Below are 18,672 nucleotides of genomic sequence, written 5' to 3'. Positions count from 1 at the left end.
CTAGCTGTGCTGGTGAGGATTGGAGACTCTGCAATTAGACTTGGGAAGATGTTTGTCAGAGAGCTCTTAAGCCTGATGTATAATATTCATGGCCAGTACCTTAATGTCTTACCTCTTTTCAAAAAAGAAATCATGCACTTAAGCTCAGAAGGAAAATTGGGTTGGAATCTACTTCCTATCTGGGCTTTTCAAAGATTCATGTTTAAAGATCTTCTGTGAAATGTATAGAAATGTATTTTGTTGGGATAGTGCAAAGGAGGCTGATGAGATGGTTAGCACTGTGTTCATTTTGAACATTTTACTGAAACTTCATTGCTGCTTTTCCTGAGCAGATTGGGAGGAGGAGATCTATGCTATACATTTCCAATGTTACCTTTACACTAGCTGCTGATGTAGTGATTTTCAGGATTCAGAGTTGTTAGTGAATAAAAAAAATAGTACTCTTTATACACTAATTCAGTGATGACCTGAGTGGAAATGCAGGTATTGGTGTAGCATCATCTTTTCCAATCCCATGTAATGCTCACTGAAGAGGCAGTGCCCTTTGTTTTGTTGCAGAAGTAATGGTCCAACTACTATTCTTCTTTCAGGCGATATATGAAGCACAAACGTGATGATGGGGCAGAGAAACATGATGATGAAACAGTTGATGTGACTCCAATAATGATCTGTGTATTTGTGGTGATGTGCTGCTCAATGCTGGTCCTCCTTTATTTCTTTTATGACCACTTAGGTACTTTTAAAGTTATATTTCTCTTTTCTTCAATACCACTGAACTGCCTTTGCTTAAATAATGCTTTTAAGATAGAGGACAGCTGTTTCATAGTCACTTCTGCCATGTGATCTCAGTGCAATTTAAAGCCCTATAAGAAAATCCTGCAGGTAGACATCTATTACTGCTTTAGTGAGGCTGGATTAGGTGATCATAGTGATTCTTTCAAACATTAAAGCCTTTTATGTAAGAGGTGTAAGTCATTAAATCTTTGTTTTTGTCAAATTGTATATCAAACCTGTCTCTATTATTACCCAGTGTGCTCTTGACAGTCTTCAGTCTTCCTATTTTCAGGAAGCTGTGAAAGATGTATCCTGTCTGTGTTAATAACTTTGTTATTGAATGATTTTAGGAGTTCTCTTATGGCATTCATATGAACTTGTAGTGAGTTAATATACAGATTGCCTCTTTGGCTTATGATTTAGTGGCATACTTAGAACATTAGCAAAGAGCTTTTAATTTGTTAAAGTAGCTATTGCATGAAGTGCATCAGCTAAAATGAGATAGATTTATGACCTTAAAATATCTAATTCTAATCAACAAATATATGTCAAGAGTGAAAATTAAGTACAGATGAAGTTATTTCATGTAAGTCTTATTTCTCATTCAAGCTTTTTGGTTGGAAGAAGGCATCTCTTACCTTGAACTTACTATTTTTTATTTTTCAGTCTATGTTATCATAGGAATATTCTGCCTGGCTGCCTCAATTGGCCTTTACAGTTGTCTGTCTCCCTTTGTAAGAAGATTCCCATTGGGAAAGTGTAGGTATGTGGAAACTTTAATTATTTTTTTTTTTTGTAGGCAAAATTAAGTTGTAGGGTAGGTAAGGGATTTACAAGGTAACTTCATGTGTCAAAATGTTCATGAAGCAGCAGAGTAACTTATGCAGATAACTGTACCTGTTTGTGTTTTACTTGCAGAATCCCAGACAACAACTTGCCTTATTTCCACAAGCGGCCACAGGTCCGGATGTTGTTGTTAGCAGTGTTCTGTATCTCTGTCAGTGTAGTCTGGGGAGTCTTCAGAAATGAAGATCAGTAAGTGTATATTTTAGTTTCTATACAAGATGACTGTAATATGCATGATGCCTGAAGTTATTGACATCTGTAGAAGCAAACTCCTGTCTTAAAGGGTAGGTGTTGCAGTAAGGAAACGAGAGACCTGGGCAGGAATTTCTAGCTGTTCTTGATGTGCTTTATCTTTTGTCTGATTGGTCTAATTTATGGAAAAATTTTTCTTGTTAAACCTCAATTTCCCCCAGAAAATTCACACTTAACTCGAACTGGAGTCTGAGTCAATATTTTTATCTCGTGGTTTCAGAGAGCTTTTCAGAAGTGATATAGAAATTTGAACATAAGCTGTATAATGTATTTCTTTAGGCAGTGTTCTCCATGAGCATTTATTGAGTGAATAAGAGCTATGGTATTTGTCAGATCTCTGTGGAATTATGCATATCAGACAGCTGAATGGAACTGTGTCCAATATTGCCGTTGTTACTCTAGCAATTGCAGGGAAGCTGTAGATGTCCCTCAATATGCAAGGCCCATACATTTATACACAAGGCAAAGAACCTGAGCTGTTCCTATTTTGATACTCATGGTTATGACACTGACCTCTTTCATACGAGCTTTCTCAGAGAACCCAGTGAGGGGATGTAACTGGTAGCACTCCTTGCCTCATTTGCAATATATAGCGGTCTTTAATGAACACTGCACCAGCTGTTTTTCATACAAGAACCAAAAAATCTGTCAGATCCTCTGTGACTTTCATGAAGGAATGAAAACCCAGCACTGAGAGTACAAAGGAACAGCTGTACTTCAGTATTGCACTACAGCTATCCATGGGGATTTCCTCATGTTGCATGATCAGACACTGGTTCATTTTTGCCTCTAATGGCGTTTAGAAAACTGACATTTTCACCTCAATTTTAGTGGGATAGTCTACTTCTAGCAAGTGAGTTACTGTTGACTTTAAAAACATGTCCTTCTTCCTGCAACTTTCTCCCTTGTTTATACCAGTGCCTGAAAGAAATAATTCATGTTTTTTTCAGTACCTACCATTTCACACAGACCTTGGCAGCAATTCAGCTTGTTTGTATTGGTGACCACTGATTAAAAACTGTTATTCCTGGCATTCTTCCCATTACTGAGGAATGGGAAGAACAGGAGGCTTTCAGCAGTGTTACACCCAATGAACAAATCCTAGCAGCTCCTGAAAAGATTTGTACCTTTTTCTGTGAGTGGTTCACACTTTGTGTGTCCCTTTGGTGACTGTCAGTTTGAACCTGTCTCTTGAAAGACTGGCATACAAAAATGTGTTCCACCAGGATTAGTTCCAGTAAATCAGAATAGAATGCTTTCTTCATGATCAGTATTAACCAAGAATGGATCTGTTTTTCTGTCCTGGTCTTTTAGTGACTATACCAGCACCAACTTTAGCTACATTTTTATGGTTGCTAAAGTGAAAGAACAGAATGTATCTTACATGTGAGAGAAGTAGAGTTAAAAATATTATCCCAAGTTTTAGTAGAATTAGTTTTGTTTGCAGTTCACATATCTTAAAGCTATCATGACCACAGTGTGTTGCTGCTAATTTATTATGATAGGTATAATCTCTAGTGCTTCTACAGAAGCATTGTAAATGTTATCATTCAAACGGGGAAAGATAAGTCCAGGTATTGAAAAGGATTAGAGTCATGGAAAAAGTAGAATTTGAAAAGTAGCTACTGGCACTAAATATGTATGAAAATTTGGTGTGTAAGCTTAATTGCACTCTGAGATGGTATGTATACAAACACCCTTTGATTGCTCTTAAGTTTGCAGAATTGCAAGGATTGGAAGGACCCTTAAGAGATCCTAGAGTCCAACCCCCTGCTAAAGCAGTTCTCTATAATAGGTTGCACAGGCAGGCATCTAGATGGGTCTTGAATATCTCCAGAAAGGTTGTGGAGGCTCCTTCTATGGGCATCCTGTTCCAGTGCTCTGTCACCTTTACCATAAATAAGTTATTCTGCACTTTAGTATGGAACTGGAACTTCCTATGTTCAAGTTTTAGGCCTTCTCCTATCGCTATGCACAACAAAAAGAGCCTGGCCTCATCCATTTGCCTCCCACATCCCTTCACATATTTATTAATGTGAACCAGATCCTCTCTGTCTTTTTCCCAGGCTGAACAGACCTGGGTTATTCAGCCTTTCCTCAGTCCAGCCCTTTGCTGGACTTGCTTCTAGGAGATTCCTGTCTATTTTGCACTGGGAAGCCCAGAAGTGGACACAATATTCTAAATATGGCCTCCCCAGGGCAGAGCAGAGAGGGAGGATCACTTTGCTTGCCCTACTGGGAATTCTTTTTCATGCACCCCAGGATACCTTTGGCCTTTTTGCCTGTAAGCATACACTGCTGTTTCCGTGGCCAACCTGTTGTCCACCAGAAACCCCAGGTCTTTCTCTGCAGAGCTCCTCTCCAGCAGGTTATCCCCTAACCTGTTCTGATGCATGCAGTATTGTAACAGGTATGCTAATACCTCCTGTAATAAAAAGAATAAAAACAATTAGCTTATTCTAAACTGAATCACTGAGTACAAAGTACAACTTATCTTAGTCTTACAACCAAAAGCTTAAAGAATAAATGTCTACATACTAGGTGACATACTAAACTGTAGGTAGTTTGAACAAAAAACAAGTACAGTATGGTTCAGTTTGGAGGGCATCTTTGGAGGTCATGTGCTTCAGCCAAGCTACTCGAGAACAGTCTGGAGCTAGTTGCCCAGGACTGTGTCCAGTTGACATTTGAGAATCTCCAAGGGGAGAGATCCCACAGTCTCTGGTCATCTTGTGCCAGTGTTCAGTCCCCTGCTAGTACAAAGTTTTAAGAGGGAACATCCTGTCTTTCAGTTTGTGCTTGCTCCTTCATATCCTGGCACGGAGTACCACTGAGGAGAGCCTGGCCCCATCATCTTATCATCCTGCCATCAGATGCTTATGATAAGAGGAATCCCTTCTCCAAGCTTTCTTTCCTCTAGACTGGACAGTCCTGTCTCTCTCAACCTTTCCTCACGGGAGAGGTATTCTAGTCTCTTCACCATCTCTGACCCTTTGTTGCTCTCCCTCCAGTAGCTCTATCTCTGCCTTGTATTGAGGAGCCCAGAACAGGGCACCATATTCCTGCTGGACCACACTAGATCTGAATGTAGGAGGATCACCTCCATCAGTCTGCTGGTAATACTCCTCCTAGTACAGCCCAGGATCATAAGGTCACACCTCAGGTTCACATCCAGCTTGCTTTCCACCAGGACCAACAGACCAAGCTGCCTTCCACATGGTCAGTCCCCAGCAGGTGCTGGTGCAGAATGTTGTTTTTCCACAGTTGTAGGACTTTGCACTGTTGCCTTGTTAAACTTGTACGTTTCCTTTCAGTCTTTTTTTTCTGCCTGTTAAATTCCCTCTGGATGATAGTAAAACCTTCCAGCAAAAACAGCTGCTCCTCCCAGTTGTGTGTCATCTACAAACTTGCTTGGGACTACACTTTGCCCATCATCCAGAGTATTAATATTGATGTTAAACAGGATTGGACCCCATATGGACCATTGGGGTACACTGCTAGATCCCAGACTCCCAGCTAGTCTTTGTGTCCCTAAATCAGCATGCTCTGAGCCTGGCCTTTCAGCCAGTCATCAGCCTGTCTCACTGTCTGCTCAACCAGCCTGTGTATCAACATCTTTCTGTGTGGATCTTATGGAAGACACCGAGGTGAAGTCCTTCCTGGAGGCCAGATGAACAATATCTACTCATCAAAGCAACTACTCATTTCATTATGGAAGGTTGTCAGATTGGTTGGTCATCACAGCTATCCATCTATGAATCCATGATAGCTACGATGTTGATTTGAAACAAGTGCTTTTAATAAGATTTTTGTTCATTTTGTCCCATGCAGGTCCTTGGTGAGAACAAGACTTGATCTGTGTGTCAGAGTTCCCTGCAAAAATGTGACATTTTTCTTTTCCTTTAGATGGGCCTGGGTTCTGCAAGATGCTTTAGGAATTGCTTTCTGTCTTTACATGCTGAAAACAATTCGCCTGCCTACGTTTAAGGTATGGATCTTAAACAGACATTAAAAGAGAAGGTTCACCTGTAAAGTTGAACAGAGGAGTTGCTTACAATGGAGCATTCACAGACTTAATACAGTGGATTTAGGTTGTCAGGAAGCAGGGAAGTGAAGGCAAAATGACCAGCAGCTTACATTTGAGCTGCCCTTTTCTCTGTGAAGCTTAATGAAGAAAAATAATATATCTAGTATATGCTTCTGTTCAACATGACAAAAGTCATTTCCTGAAAAACACTTATCTGAGCAAAACCTAACTTTTAAAAACTTGTAAGACTGATCAAAAGTTTCTGCAATCTTTAATCAGTCTGTTTTGATAATTGTCTTTACATCACATTTAAAATCATTTATTGTATTTCTGGTTGAAATTGGTTAAACGTAAAGCTCCTAATTTTGCTTGTTAGATATTGGATTGCTCTTCAGTCTCATCTCTTTTGCGTACGTAATGACTCAATTTCAAGTAACTTCTGAATTTTGAATGTTGCCACTTAGGGACTTTCCAGTAATTTAGTCACACCCCTTTTAAACTCCCTAGTTCATCAGCATCCTTTCTAAATAGCATAATTTATAATGGAACTAAATGTTGTCTTCCAGTAACATTTCAATCTCAGTATATGTAGAGATACTAGAAGGCTTAAGACTCATGTTAATGGTCACACTTGTGTAAATCTTAATCTTTAGAGCTGTTGTACATAGGCTATTCTATCCCATTTAATAGATCTACTATATTTGCTTTCACCCCATATGAAAGATATTTCAGTTTACCTGTAGTTGGTTTACTTATCAACTGCACTGTACCAGTGAACTTACCTTTCATTCAGTGGTGATTTCATGTTTTAGGTTTGATTTAAAAAGTAATGCTGAAGCACCATGTCAAGCAGATATCATTAAATGTGATTACCTCATAAGTTTTGCTGCTTGTTTGTGGAGATCTGTCAGCTGTTATTTTGCAGTCCTTCTCAGTGTCTATCTTACTGCAAATCAAAATGGAGTAACGTCCACTCTCTGGTTTGGTGGTGTTGTTTGTTTTTTAACTCCCAAATTAGACATACCATAGATGCAATGTTCTGGCTCTTTCCAAGTCTCCCAGAATTTATTTGGCATTCTAAACTAAAATTAGCTTTAATTGTTTCTCAGACAGCTCTTTCAAATTCTGTTCCAAGTTATTTTCACCTGTAAATTTTTTCCCATGTACTTTGGCCAAGAAAATCTAAATACTGCTTTAAACTTAGCACACTTCAGGGAAAATGCAGAACTTTTCACTATTTCCTAATGTATTGGAAGAGTATTTCCAGATTTTACAGCATAAAGTACTTGAGGAACTAACATGTGGTTTTGTGTCTGAGGTTTATCTTTTATTTGCTGCATGCATGGTGAGATTCTTCCATTTTTAAAATACTTGGGAATTGAGAAAAATGTGGATGATTTGTTTATTCCTTGTTCACTTTTTGCTCTGAATGCTCATGAGTTGCTAATTATTCTCTGCTGTCTGCTAATGCATAGTATATAAATATACACCAAATATCTTGTCTCTTCCTCCAGGGTTGTACCTTGCTCCTCCTTGTTCTTTTTGTCTATGATGTATTCTTTGTATTTATCACACCATTTCTAACAAAGGTAAGTGAAGTATTTCTCTCATGCCTGCTGCTCACAGAGCAAAGCAATGGCCTATTTATCTGTGTTCCTAAATAACCCCTGTCCTGCAGAGGGATGTGCTCATTTACAGCTTTGCCATTTTTTTTCTAGACTGGGGAGAGTATAATGGTGGAAGTGGCTGCAGGCCCATCTGATTCTGCCACTCATGAAAAGGTATTGTATGTAGTCTGACAATAAAGCATTAGCATTATGTACCAGCTTTTAAGATTTCATCTTCTGTAAAACTTAAAGACCACAGATCTGAAAATGGAAATGCCGCTCCAAAAAGAATTTTGCATGCAAACATGTACTTTAGAGCTCTCTGGAAATCTATAACAGAAATGAGTCAAAATGGACTTAAGTAACTCATCATGATAGGTTTGATATTGTCTTGATTTTTAAAGGAAGGAAACGGGTTAGCTTGGTTTCATAGAAACATGAGTCCATAATTACAAATAGAACTAATTGCTAATGAAGTGTATCCATTTTTTACATAATTTGCAGAATTTTAATTTGTATGATGGTTGTTTCTTTCCTCCTCTCCAGTCAGCCCTATTTCAATTGTTTTATGAAAAGCTGAGGTGAGGCAAAGAAGAGAAATTCAAACTGGAGACAGAAAAGAGAAGTCAAAAATCAACATTTCTGTGCCATTATAGTACAAGTAGATACAATTAATTTGGCATTAACATAAGGAAAATAAACAAATAGTCTTTGATATAATATATTAGAGTATATATGTTTGCCCTGAACCTTGACATACTGTGCCTCAGCACTGCAAAGGATGTTTTAAGCAGAAACTTTAAAAAACACAGACGAAAAGAAGTTTGAAGTGATTGGAAAAATGACTTGCTATTTCTTATGCATGTGGCAGCTTACCTCACTTTTTGTTTCTACAGTCAAAATAGAGTTCATTCCCTACTGCATTTGAGGACTTTTAAATTAATATAGAATGTTTTTAGATGTCTTTCATACTGAGATTTTAAAGATTTCATTGCTCTTGTGTCATAGAATTAGTCACCAAGGTTGGAAAAGACCTCTGTGATCATCCAGTCTGACCTTCCACGTACCACCAATATTTCCCACTGAACCATGTCCCTTAGCATCTAAATTCAACTATAGTTTGTTTGTTGTCAGTAATGTTAGCAAAAAGTACCTAATACAGGGGTCTATAACTTGTATACAGACTTGCTCTGTCTGTAGTCTTTGGTTCCAGTACAACAGAAATAAGATCTGGTGTCAATATATGAAGAAAAGTTTTTCATAAGGCTTATGTCGCTTTCATTCTAAGCTCCCAATGGTCCTGAAGGTTCCACGACTGAACTCCTCCCCACTGGCTCTGTGTGACAGGCCTTTTTCTCTCCTAGGATTTGGAGACATTTTAGTTCCAGGTATTTCTTGATGGGTGTATTAAGAACTTGGTGTATTTTGAAGTATACTTTTTCTTGGTTTTTTTTTTTCCTGCACTGTTTACTTTTTCAGAAAGAAAATGCATTTGAATTGTATGGTTCACTTTTTCACTCAGTGAAGTAAGGAAATGTAGAGAAATTTGAGGAGTTAATTCAGCAAATGGTACTTCAGTATAGACATTTTAATGGTATGATGATGAGGAAATTACTTGTCCATTTGCCCATGTTTCGAGGACACATATACCTGACCACTCAAAACTTAGTAACTGCTAATCACACCTCTCAAGTTTGGCATCAGACAGTATCTGGAAGTATACCTAATGCTATTGCAGCTAAAAAAAAAAAGGTATATTCTGGCTGTTAGTCTTTTGAAAAATTTGTTCCTTTGCTTGTTTTGAGAAGCTTGAGCTGTTTGTGCTTTTCTTCCTCTCCCAACCCAATCTGAGACTTGTTGCTTTTAGAATATTGTCTGATGACATCATATCACCTCTGGTTATTTTTTGTATTGAATTTCAGGTAAGGGGCTTCAGTTATCTGGGAGAGAGGAACTTCACAATGTGCTGTTCATTCAAACTGGGCCTACAGAATCACTGTATAGATTTTAATGTTACTATTAGATTGCTTTGGTTGTGCTGTTAGTGTACAGGTACTACCTGTAAATGTAGTGTACAGTGTAACTACCTGTAAGCTGTGCAGACTCCTGAATGATTCTGTCATGGTTCTTAAAGGAGTAAAAAAGTATTAAAAGTATCTTAAGTTCTGAGAACTTGATGTTTTCATAAATCTTAATACATTGGTTGGAAACACATTGTAATTTTTCTTTCCTTTCCTAGGTTTACTGGTAGCCTATTGCCATAGATTTGATATTCAGGTGCAGTCATCCAGAGTATATTTTGTAGCCTGCACAATAGGTATGCTTAACACTGACATTTTGACACATTATGTATTGCTATGTTATGTTATATATGTGCTTAGTTAATCATTCTGAGGATTTTTATTAATGAATATTTAAACTTCTTGCATATGAAAGTTCAGGTTCAAGGATATTTTGTTTTGACTTTGTTCTTTACTTTGTGTGTTCTGTGTAATGAATTACTTCATAATGATGTGATACCTTCAAATTAATAACAAATTGGTTCCGAACTTTAGTTTGTAGAATCTGGAGTTGCATGTCATAGACTTCAAATTGGCTTACAAATACAGTCTTTCTTTGTTACAAAGACACCACAAATCTGTATTTATGCCAGCAAAGACTTAATTTCCTCAAAGTTTTCTGCAAATATTTTATTTTTTACAAGAATTTCTAAAGCAGCTATATTCTTAGGAGGCTTGAAGCAAGGACAGAAAGGTGCTTTTATTTCCATGTGTCAGACTTCAGATAACTTCCTCTCATCGGTTCTTAAATTGTCATCTTGCCTTGTACTTTCAGAACATCTTTGCAACATTTTCTTATCAATTTCTGTATTAATGAAGAGTTGACGTTGTTACTGCAGCAATGGAAACTACCCACATAGTGCACTGTATTAGCCAAATTAGGACCAGCAGGATGAGAGAAATTTTTCTGTGTGGTCTCAAGACTGAGTCTAGAACACACTGTCTAGCTTGAGGATGACATTGTCATGATAGAGGAAATCCAATTGAGGCCGTCAAGATGGCTGAATGCAGAAGCACATGGGATTCAAAGGAGAAAAGGCAAAGGGGCGCTGTCCACAGTTATCTAATGTGAAAATGCAAAGAAACTCTGATTGTAGTCTCTGTAAGCATGTAGGGAAGGGCTAAGACATGAGATAGTGAATGTAAGTCACAAAAAGAAATATTTCAATTAAATATAAGGAACTCTCTGTAATCTAAATTGATTTTGAATAACTGGATAAAACTATTACTCAGTAATAATCAAAAGTCATTTGGCTTTAGCTTCATTCCTCCAAAAAGGTAATTGAAATTGTTACCCTATATTGCCATGTAAATGCTTCTGCTCTGCTTATTTTCTGCAGAATACTTGCAGTACTTAAAGGAAAAATAATATAAAAATGCCAGCTGTATTATTTTAGTGACATCACAGTGTACAAACAGCCAAAGACCATCCAAAGAAGAAGCATTTATTTTAACAGTCAAAATAACCATCTGTATCTGATTCATAAGTACAATCAGAGAAAATATTTTATTCTTTGAAATTGAAGATAATTTTTTTAATTGCACAGCATGTTCTAGGCCAATCATACTACTCTCACAACATCATATTGTCAATAAAAAGCAGTATCTCAAAGTACTGTTTTAAAAAGTTGCTCTACATATTACATGGAAAAAGAATCCTGATAGAATGCTTATGTAGCAAACTTTTTGGTTGTTCTTGCACCAAGCTATACCTAATTAACTTTGGTTCTGTTTCCTTCCAGCATATGGCATAGGCCTTCTTGTGACCTTTGTCGCCTTGGCATTAATGCAGATGGGTCAGCCAGCTCTGCTCTACTTGGTACCTTGCACTCTAATCACCAGCTTTGCTGTGGCTCTTTGGAGAAAGGAGCTTACAATGTTCTGGACGGGCAGCGGCTTTGCGGTGAATACCAGTTTGATATGAGTGTCTTCAAGAAATACTAATATTATATAAACCTAACTAGAATTAAAGTTGAGTAAAATATTGTAGTATTATCCACCAAAGCCAAATATTTTTACTTTTGTTGGGTTTTTTTAATGCACTATTTCACCCCTAAGGTAATGTTTTCATTTTCTTTCTTTAATGTTTATGGCCACTTAAACTGACTAGCGATAAGTAGACCCCTGTCTATCCTATTCTGCTACAGTTTTACTAGTTTGATCTTTGTTGAAAGTGTCACTGCCATTTTAGTAAGTAGCACCTTTAACATATATTTCTCTTCTAGTTTACTGCTTATAAAGGTCTGGTTAAGTATATTGAATTATCACTTTGTTTCTCTGTGCTATAAATGAAACTCCTTTGATTCTGAATGGAATAATTTTTATCACTGTGCATGACTTCAGATTTTGATGAATTACCCAAAAGGGGAGAATCTGTCTAGATGGAGATTCTCTCCTAGCAAGTTTTATTTTGTTCTTCAGTTATTTTTTTTATAACATGCACAGCCTTCTTCTAAGAGAACTGATTTAGTTATTGAAAAACCATTAGTCATCATCCAAAATGTATTGGAAAAGGTGCCAGTTACCATACACTGATAGCAAAAGTAAACAAAACCAGAGAATGCTGGAGTGCCAGAGTGCTGTCTGCTTGTCCCTGAGTAATCAAGACAGCATGTTTGATATCAGTGAGGAATTGTCAGGCTGCACATTCTTTTTCTTTCTCCTTTTCCAGTCTCTAACTCTATTTCTGTTAATTGGTACAATCTATTTCAAAATCACTAGTAAATATCTTTGGTTATTATGAACTGTTTACTAACTATACAATTTCAGAAACTGTAATGTTTTTTGTTTCAGGGTCCTTCAGTTAAGAATACAAAATGTCATGGAACTGGTTAGGTCAATGCATTTCTTATTATTACAGGAAGACAAGTTGTATGCAGTTAGCTGGGCAGGGCTTGCAGGCTTTGTATGCCTCACACAGGTCATCTTTGAGGAAATCTGTCACAACTGATAAACCAAGAATGAGTCGTTAAAACCAATGCTATTAACAGCACACAAACATTAGTCAAATAAATGAAAGATAGTCCTTTATATCCTTGTAATAGCAGGAGTCCCAGGAGGAGCTTAGCATGTAAGTTCTTCCTTACAAAGAAACTCTTAATAGATTGTGATCTTTATTTATTTTTATTTTTTTAAATCCCACAGTTCTTATTTGGAGGAATAGTATTTCCTAGTTACAAATCCTGTAGGTATTTCACTGTCTACAATCAACCAAACACTCATCTGCAAGTTGTTTTTTTTAGGGACAAGTCATCTAGTAATACATTCCTTCCAAAGCCTTACCAAAACTATCTGAAAATTTTAGACTTAAAGTCATCAGTTCAAGCAGCAATTCAAAACTGATCCTCTGTTCAAGAGTTTAAAGAAAAGTCTATATGAAACTTGTTGCTAAACTTATTGTGAATAACGAAGGTTTAGTGGGTTTTAAGAAGTTATTGGACAAATCTCTGCAACTAAAATCATCTTATGCACTCTAAATGGCAGAGAGAGAATAACTGTATGCACGTGTCTGTCACTGGAGAGTGGTAAGAGATGTTGTGCCTTTTTATCTTCACATCATATGACCATTTTGATCATACCTGACAACTGATTAGAGTCAAGTATGTTTGTTTTAAACGCTAATGTCTATTCACAGCAGTAAAAATCTCTGTACTTCATCACTCTGCCATCTTCCATTTGCAGAAAGACCTACCTCAGCCTCCCTTGGTGATAGCTTCTGTCAACTGCCCTCAGCTTCCTAAAGATAGCAGTGTACCAGCTTCTCAGCAAGAGGCAGAGGACATGGCCAACCCTACCCTCCATGTGAAGGAGCTGCACAGCCCCACCTTGGCTGCAGAGGAGCCAGCTGATAACGACACAAAGACAGAACAGTCAGAAGTTTCTATTACACAGAGTGAGGAACCAGCTGGGCACAGCAAGGATAACCTTGAAAGTAATTCTCTAAACCTAGAGCAAAAACAGCTGGAATAAACAATTTGATAGGAACTCTGTATTTTCCCTCACAAACGTTTGTGTAAAACCAGTATGTATTTAGACTGGTTCTGTAGTATTCACATTCATTGAGGAACCTCGGTGGGAATCTGATCATCAAATCCAACAAAGAATGTTCTGCCTCCAGCTTTGGTACAGCTATATACTTTGAACGTATTTCTGAAATATGGTGCTCTACAAGGGTTCTGATTTATGGATTTCAATTATCATTTTATTAGTAAATACCTTTGATTGATTCATTTTAATTATACCAGGGTAGTATTAAGAGTCTTTATTTACACAGTACTCTGTGCTTTGTGGTTATTTTTGCTGCTTTAACATAGTGTAGGTTAACATGGAGGGAAAGCATTGAACAAGTTTGCTACAGTGCTTAGTTGAAAGAAACTCAATAGGACTTTAGCACTTTCCCTATTGTCACCTTTTACTTTTCCTACTTGTCAAAGCCATTGATACAAGGGAATGCTTTAGTATAAGCTGACATTCAGGAAATGGAGAGAATAGTTAAATTATCAGTCTCTGAAAGGATTTATACTACCATGGTGCATTAAATGCATCTCTTAAACTACTTTGTTTTTACTTCCAGGTACCTGCATTGGCTACTAGTCTAGTTTAAAAGGTAGGATGAATGGAGCTACGAGAAGCTCGCTAAGCACTCCGTGAAGTCCAGGTGTTGTCTCTGAAAAGAAAGTGTTTGTCATGGAACACTGCCTGGTAGAGCCAAGGATATTAAGAATGTTTGCTTTAGAAATCAAGTCAGATAAATAAGCAAATAGGTAGTAGCATTAAACTAAGCTTAATTATTATCATTTTTACAGTAAAACAGCAAAAAGAATAAGTAAAACCTCAAGAGCCCAAACTGAAGAACTTTAAGGAACATAGTTGTGATTACTAACTCTGAAGGAAAATAATCTGATGTTTTTAATCTCAAGGGAACACACGGTGCTATAGTCGGTTGTGATTTAGAGCTACTTGCTGCTTGGTAACCAATCAGCTGCCTCAGATAATGTATTGTCTTCATCCCAGGAGTAGCTGAAGCATGGCCTATCAGGTTCTGGAAAAAGGCTGTGATCTCACTATTTTGCCCCTCATGCTAAATGGCATTGCAAAGGACATAATTTGTGAATGTAAAACCATTTGAGGTGCAGGTGGTCTTAATTTATATTCCCAAAATTATACATTTCCTTGTGTAATGTGATTGAATCTTTTATGCATCTTTTATGGGGAGATGATGAGATTTGTGTACCATTTGTTCCATATATGAACATTTGGCTTTCTCAAAAGCATTTGTCTTGCATTTAAATTGCAGTCCTCTGAAGCTTCAAACACTTCATGATAAAACTGAGAAAGAAAGCATAAAGGATATGTTCATGATATAAATGTTCCAGGATCAGAGAATACGTTCCTAAATTGCATGGGAGAAATGCTTTTCAAAGCACGTTGAGAGCCTAAAATGTCATTTACAAAAGCATCATCATTGTGTTCCAGTCTGAGGCAATGATTTTAAATTAAGAGTCTCCAGTTGGCATGTTGAGTTGAATTTCAAAAGGTTCTCCTTCAGTGTCTGCCTGCTAAACTTCAGCCATCATCTCTTTGGCTAGATCTTCCAGAAGTTGGCCCTGTGTTTTTCTTTTTTGGAGGTTTATTCCTCTTCCTGTGTGTTTTGGATTGGGTAACATTCATTCTCTGGAATGTGAAAAGTCTTCTGTAAAACCACAATGTGGAGTCAAAATTTTACTCTCTTCTTATAGCCCTGTTTGATTGATTTAATAGCCCAAGTCCTGCACTGCATTTAATTCCTGAATGACCCAAATGGAAGATAGTAGTATTAAAGACATTGGGGTTATTTTTGGTTTTGTTTTCTTCAATCTCCTCTTTGATGGACTATGTTTGCCAGTGCTAATCTGGATTTCAACAAACTAAAAAGCAACAGAGGTGTTTTACTGAAAATATCAGCCAGCTGGATTATGCCTTAATTTAAACCATTGTGTAAGTTTATATGTAAAGAAACCAATCCTTTGTTTAAATAATGAACTTGACAAACAGTGATAAAAGTTTGGAGAATGACTCCAAGTTCTGTGTTTTTGCTTTGATTTTTTTTTCAGTCGTAATACTATAGGGAGTAATTTTTATACATGGAGGTCAGTAGATTTCTGATGATGAAGCATTAAGTTTTATCACCATCTTGAAAATGTATGTTAACGTTTGTTCTTGTGTGGGATAGGAAATAGCTTATTTCTCAACTTGTTTATAACTCAATGAAAATGGAAGAATTTATAACTCTAACTTGTAGACACATAGCTATTGCTTTGTTTTGTTCTAGATGGGTGGGTACATGCTTCACCTTTGTTTTCAGTGTTTTTCCATCTATTTGTGTGTAAGTTTTGTGTGTTTTTCTTTCTCAAGCTACAGATATCAGAGTGGGAAAAAATAGTGCAATATCTCCAGTTAAAGTATATAAACAGTCACATACTTTGACTACTGCAGTACTGTACACCTTTGGTGCACCAGTTTGGCTGCGACTGTTTGGACCCTGATCCTCCACACTTCCATCAGAAACCAAGGTTGTGCTTTTCTGCCTTGCCCTAAATTTCCCTAAACTGCCTAATGTAAAATATAATGTTGTACAGGAAAATGTGAAAATATGTTCAGCATAGTTAACTCTGATTTTATTTGATGATTGCAGATGTACATCCCACACTAAACTTGAGTTAAAAGGCTGCTTTTGGAGTAGCATTAAGTGCTTTGTTTAACACTTTGGATTACCTGATTAGCAAGGGATATATTCTTTCCTGGGTCAAAAATTTCTAAATAAGTCAGTGTGTTGGACTGACTGTTTGGGTTTGACCCTCCTGAAGGGTTGCACAAATGTAGCTGAAGGCAGAATGTGATATCAAGGATCCTTATGAGAGTAGCAAGGGAGAAGTACCCCACATCCTCTGTTAATTTATGTGAGTCATCTTTTTCACATTCCATGTTTCTTTTATGCTAACCATACCAAATTTCTTGATTTTGTTGTTTTTATTTTTTTAACCTAAGTCCTTGATCTCAGATACTCAGTGAAACTTGTCCTGTAGAAGCTGCTCTTTTTATTGTTGCAGTACCCCTCAGTCTGTCTCTTTTTAAGAAAGCCCTCCATTTTTCATGCCCATTTCCATGTTTTAGAATTATTTTTTGCATCTCTGATGCATTGTTACTGAGACTCTATGGCTGTAATGTTAATGCCAGTTATTTCTAAGTATGCTGGAAAATAGCACTGTCTGTGGAGCCAGAAAGAAGCTACCTACTGAACAGAGCTGCAATAACAATCTGGAGCTTTGCTGAAGGTGACTGCATCCATCGGTCAAATAACATGACATTTAGGAGACGTGTATTTCCCTGCAGTTCTTGTTTTGCTCTGTAGAATCTGACAGAATGCTCAGAGTTATCATTTTGTTGGTTTTTGTTCTTTTTAAAGCTGTTTCAGACTGAAGTTGTTGGGTCACCGTGTGTTCAGTGCATCTGAATGGTTTCACCCTGCAGTTTGTAGAGCTTTGTTACTGACTTAGGCCAGTTCTCTGCTTAATTTCTCTCTGCTTCCTATTAAATGCCCTTGGCCTTGAGGGATTGATTCCTTCCTTTCATTCAACTGTGTTTATACCCTCCCTGGCTAGCCCAGTAAGAAGTAAAACAATAGAAACAAAATAGAGATCTGCTCTATTGGCTCTTGGAGTGCTCACATACAGTTACTTATCATGAGATCCTAAAGTTCTGCCCTGCAGTTTTGTCTGTCTTCTCTTTGTCCCATAGTTGTATAATGCATGTATAATTTTTCAAGTAGTAATTGTATTAAAATTGGTAGATGTGGGGTTGGCAGTAGGGAAGAAGACAGGATAACAGCTGCAGTGGCTGGCCATGTGAAGTGTGGAAAACCTTAAGTCCACTAGTTCAGTAGGAAAGCATTGTGGTTGACAGTTGAGATCTCACCCTACAAAGATATGTTTGGCTTTGTTTTGCTAATGTAAGGCCCGTAAATCCTCTGGGAAGAAATTGCATCAGAGCAAATGTTAAATAGTTGCAGTGCTTTTTCTACGGAGATAAGAAATCTTGTATTTTGAAATGTAGATGGAGTTGCATTGGATTTCACTCTGGAATGTTTTCATTTCAATAACATGCTCTCCTGTGAGTCTTTTACCTTTGAATATCAAAGGTGAAGTATTCAGGCAAATATTCAGATTATGTGGCGGGAGAATGAGGTTTCGCCATCTTCAGATCAATGATAGATAACACATGATGGCCCTAAATTGAGTTTTCTTGAATCAGGAATGAGTATATTTTACACTGAATCATCATTTTCAGGCATTAGCACAGAACTTAACCTGGTTTTATGCAGTTGATTTGGTTTCAGTTCTGTTCTTCCAGCAGTTCTTGGTAATACTGTGACTCATGCTTCTGTCTTTGATCTGCCAGTGGCCATGGGTTATGAGTGGGCACTCTCTTAGGCTAATTTGCAGTTGTGTTCTTTAACTGAAGACAGCAATACAGTTTATCAGATTTCTTGTCACATTTTCCTGCATATTAACATTTCCTAACTTTGCATATAGCAAAATCTCATCCTTGAATCTCATCTCAGCCTTGAAATGATATATTGGCTAGAAACTGGGAGCTGATTTACAGCTCACACACACACTGTGGTGTGAATTTTTTTTTGGGTGTTCAATGTAAAAGTTAGCTGAAAATATGCAGAGGTGATGGGGTCTGTGTGGGGAGACAGCCTTGTTTTTCTCTGAGTGGTGGTAATGGTGGTCTGAGCTGCTCTAAGTAGCTGTTGCCTAGTTGTCTTCAGCTTGTGCTCTGTCACTTGTCCTCTCCACCAAGTTAAGTGGGAAGAAACCTTCAAAGATTGTCACATTCAACTGCCTGACCTCTTCAAGGCCAACCAAAACTGAATGAGGGCATTGTCCTAATGGGGCATCCACCACCTCTAGGAAATGTTTTGCGCCCAAACTCCAGGGTTACACATTGCCTTCATCCTGTGGGGGTGGCACATTTCAGTCCTACAAGTCCCTGCCAGATACACTCAGCTTGGCAACACAGGGAAGGGAAAGCCCCTTTCATAAAGAAAGACATGCCTTTACAG

At 37.6% G+C, this 18,672-nt stretch overlaps 1 protein-coding gene across 4 annotated transcripts in view; it reads left to right on the top strand.

Annotated features, from left to right (window-relative positions):
• Window positions 1-14,907, top strand: part of SPPL2B (signal peptide peptidase like 2B) — a 29,131-nt gene extending 14,224 nt beyond the window's left edge. The window contains exons 6-15 of one of the 4 annotated variants that reach the window (XM_065747426.1): window positions 591-733; window positions 1,441-1,537; window positions 1,693-1,809; window positions 5,779-5,860; window positions 7,414-7,488; window positions 7,618-7,680; window positions 8,795-8,894; window positions 9,746-9,823; window positions 11,309-11,469; window positions 13,248-14,907. In XM_065747426.1, the coding sequence (XP_065603498.1) occupies window positions 591-733; window positions 1,441-1,537; window positions 1,693-1,809; window positions 5,779-5,860; window positions 7,414-7,488; window positions 7,618-7,680; window positions 8,795-8,894; window positions 9,746-9,823; window positions 11,309-11,469; window positions 13,248-13,535 (1,204 nt within the window). In that variant the 3' untranslated portion in view covers window positions 13,536-14,907. Of the gene's footprint in view, window positions 1-590; window positions 734-1,440; window positions 1,538-1,692; window positions 1,810-5,778; window positions 5,861-7,413; window positions 7,489-7,617; window positions 7,681-8,794; window positions 8,895-9,745; window positions 9,824-11,308; window positions 11,538-13,247 lie in introns of all 4 variants that reach the window. The other 3 variants (XM_065747429.1, XM_065747428.1, XM_065747427.1) reach the window with 3 other exon arrangements.
• Window positions 14,908-18,672: the final 3,765 nt, after the last annotated feature.

The sequence above is a fragment of the Cyrtonyx montezumae genome, unplaced genomic scaffold (assembly GCF_038088225.1).
Source record: "Cyrtonyx montezumae isolate F1298 unplaced genomic scaffold, pur_monq_1.0 scaffold_44, whole genome shotgun sequence".
Lineage (NCBI taxonomy): Eukaryota > Metazoa > Chordata > Aves > Galliformes > Odontophoridae > Cyrtonyx > Cyrtonyx montezumae.
This window is presented reverse-complemented; position numbering and strand designations above follow the sequence as displayed.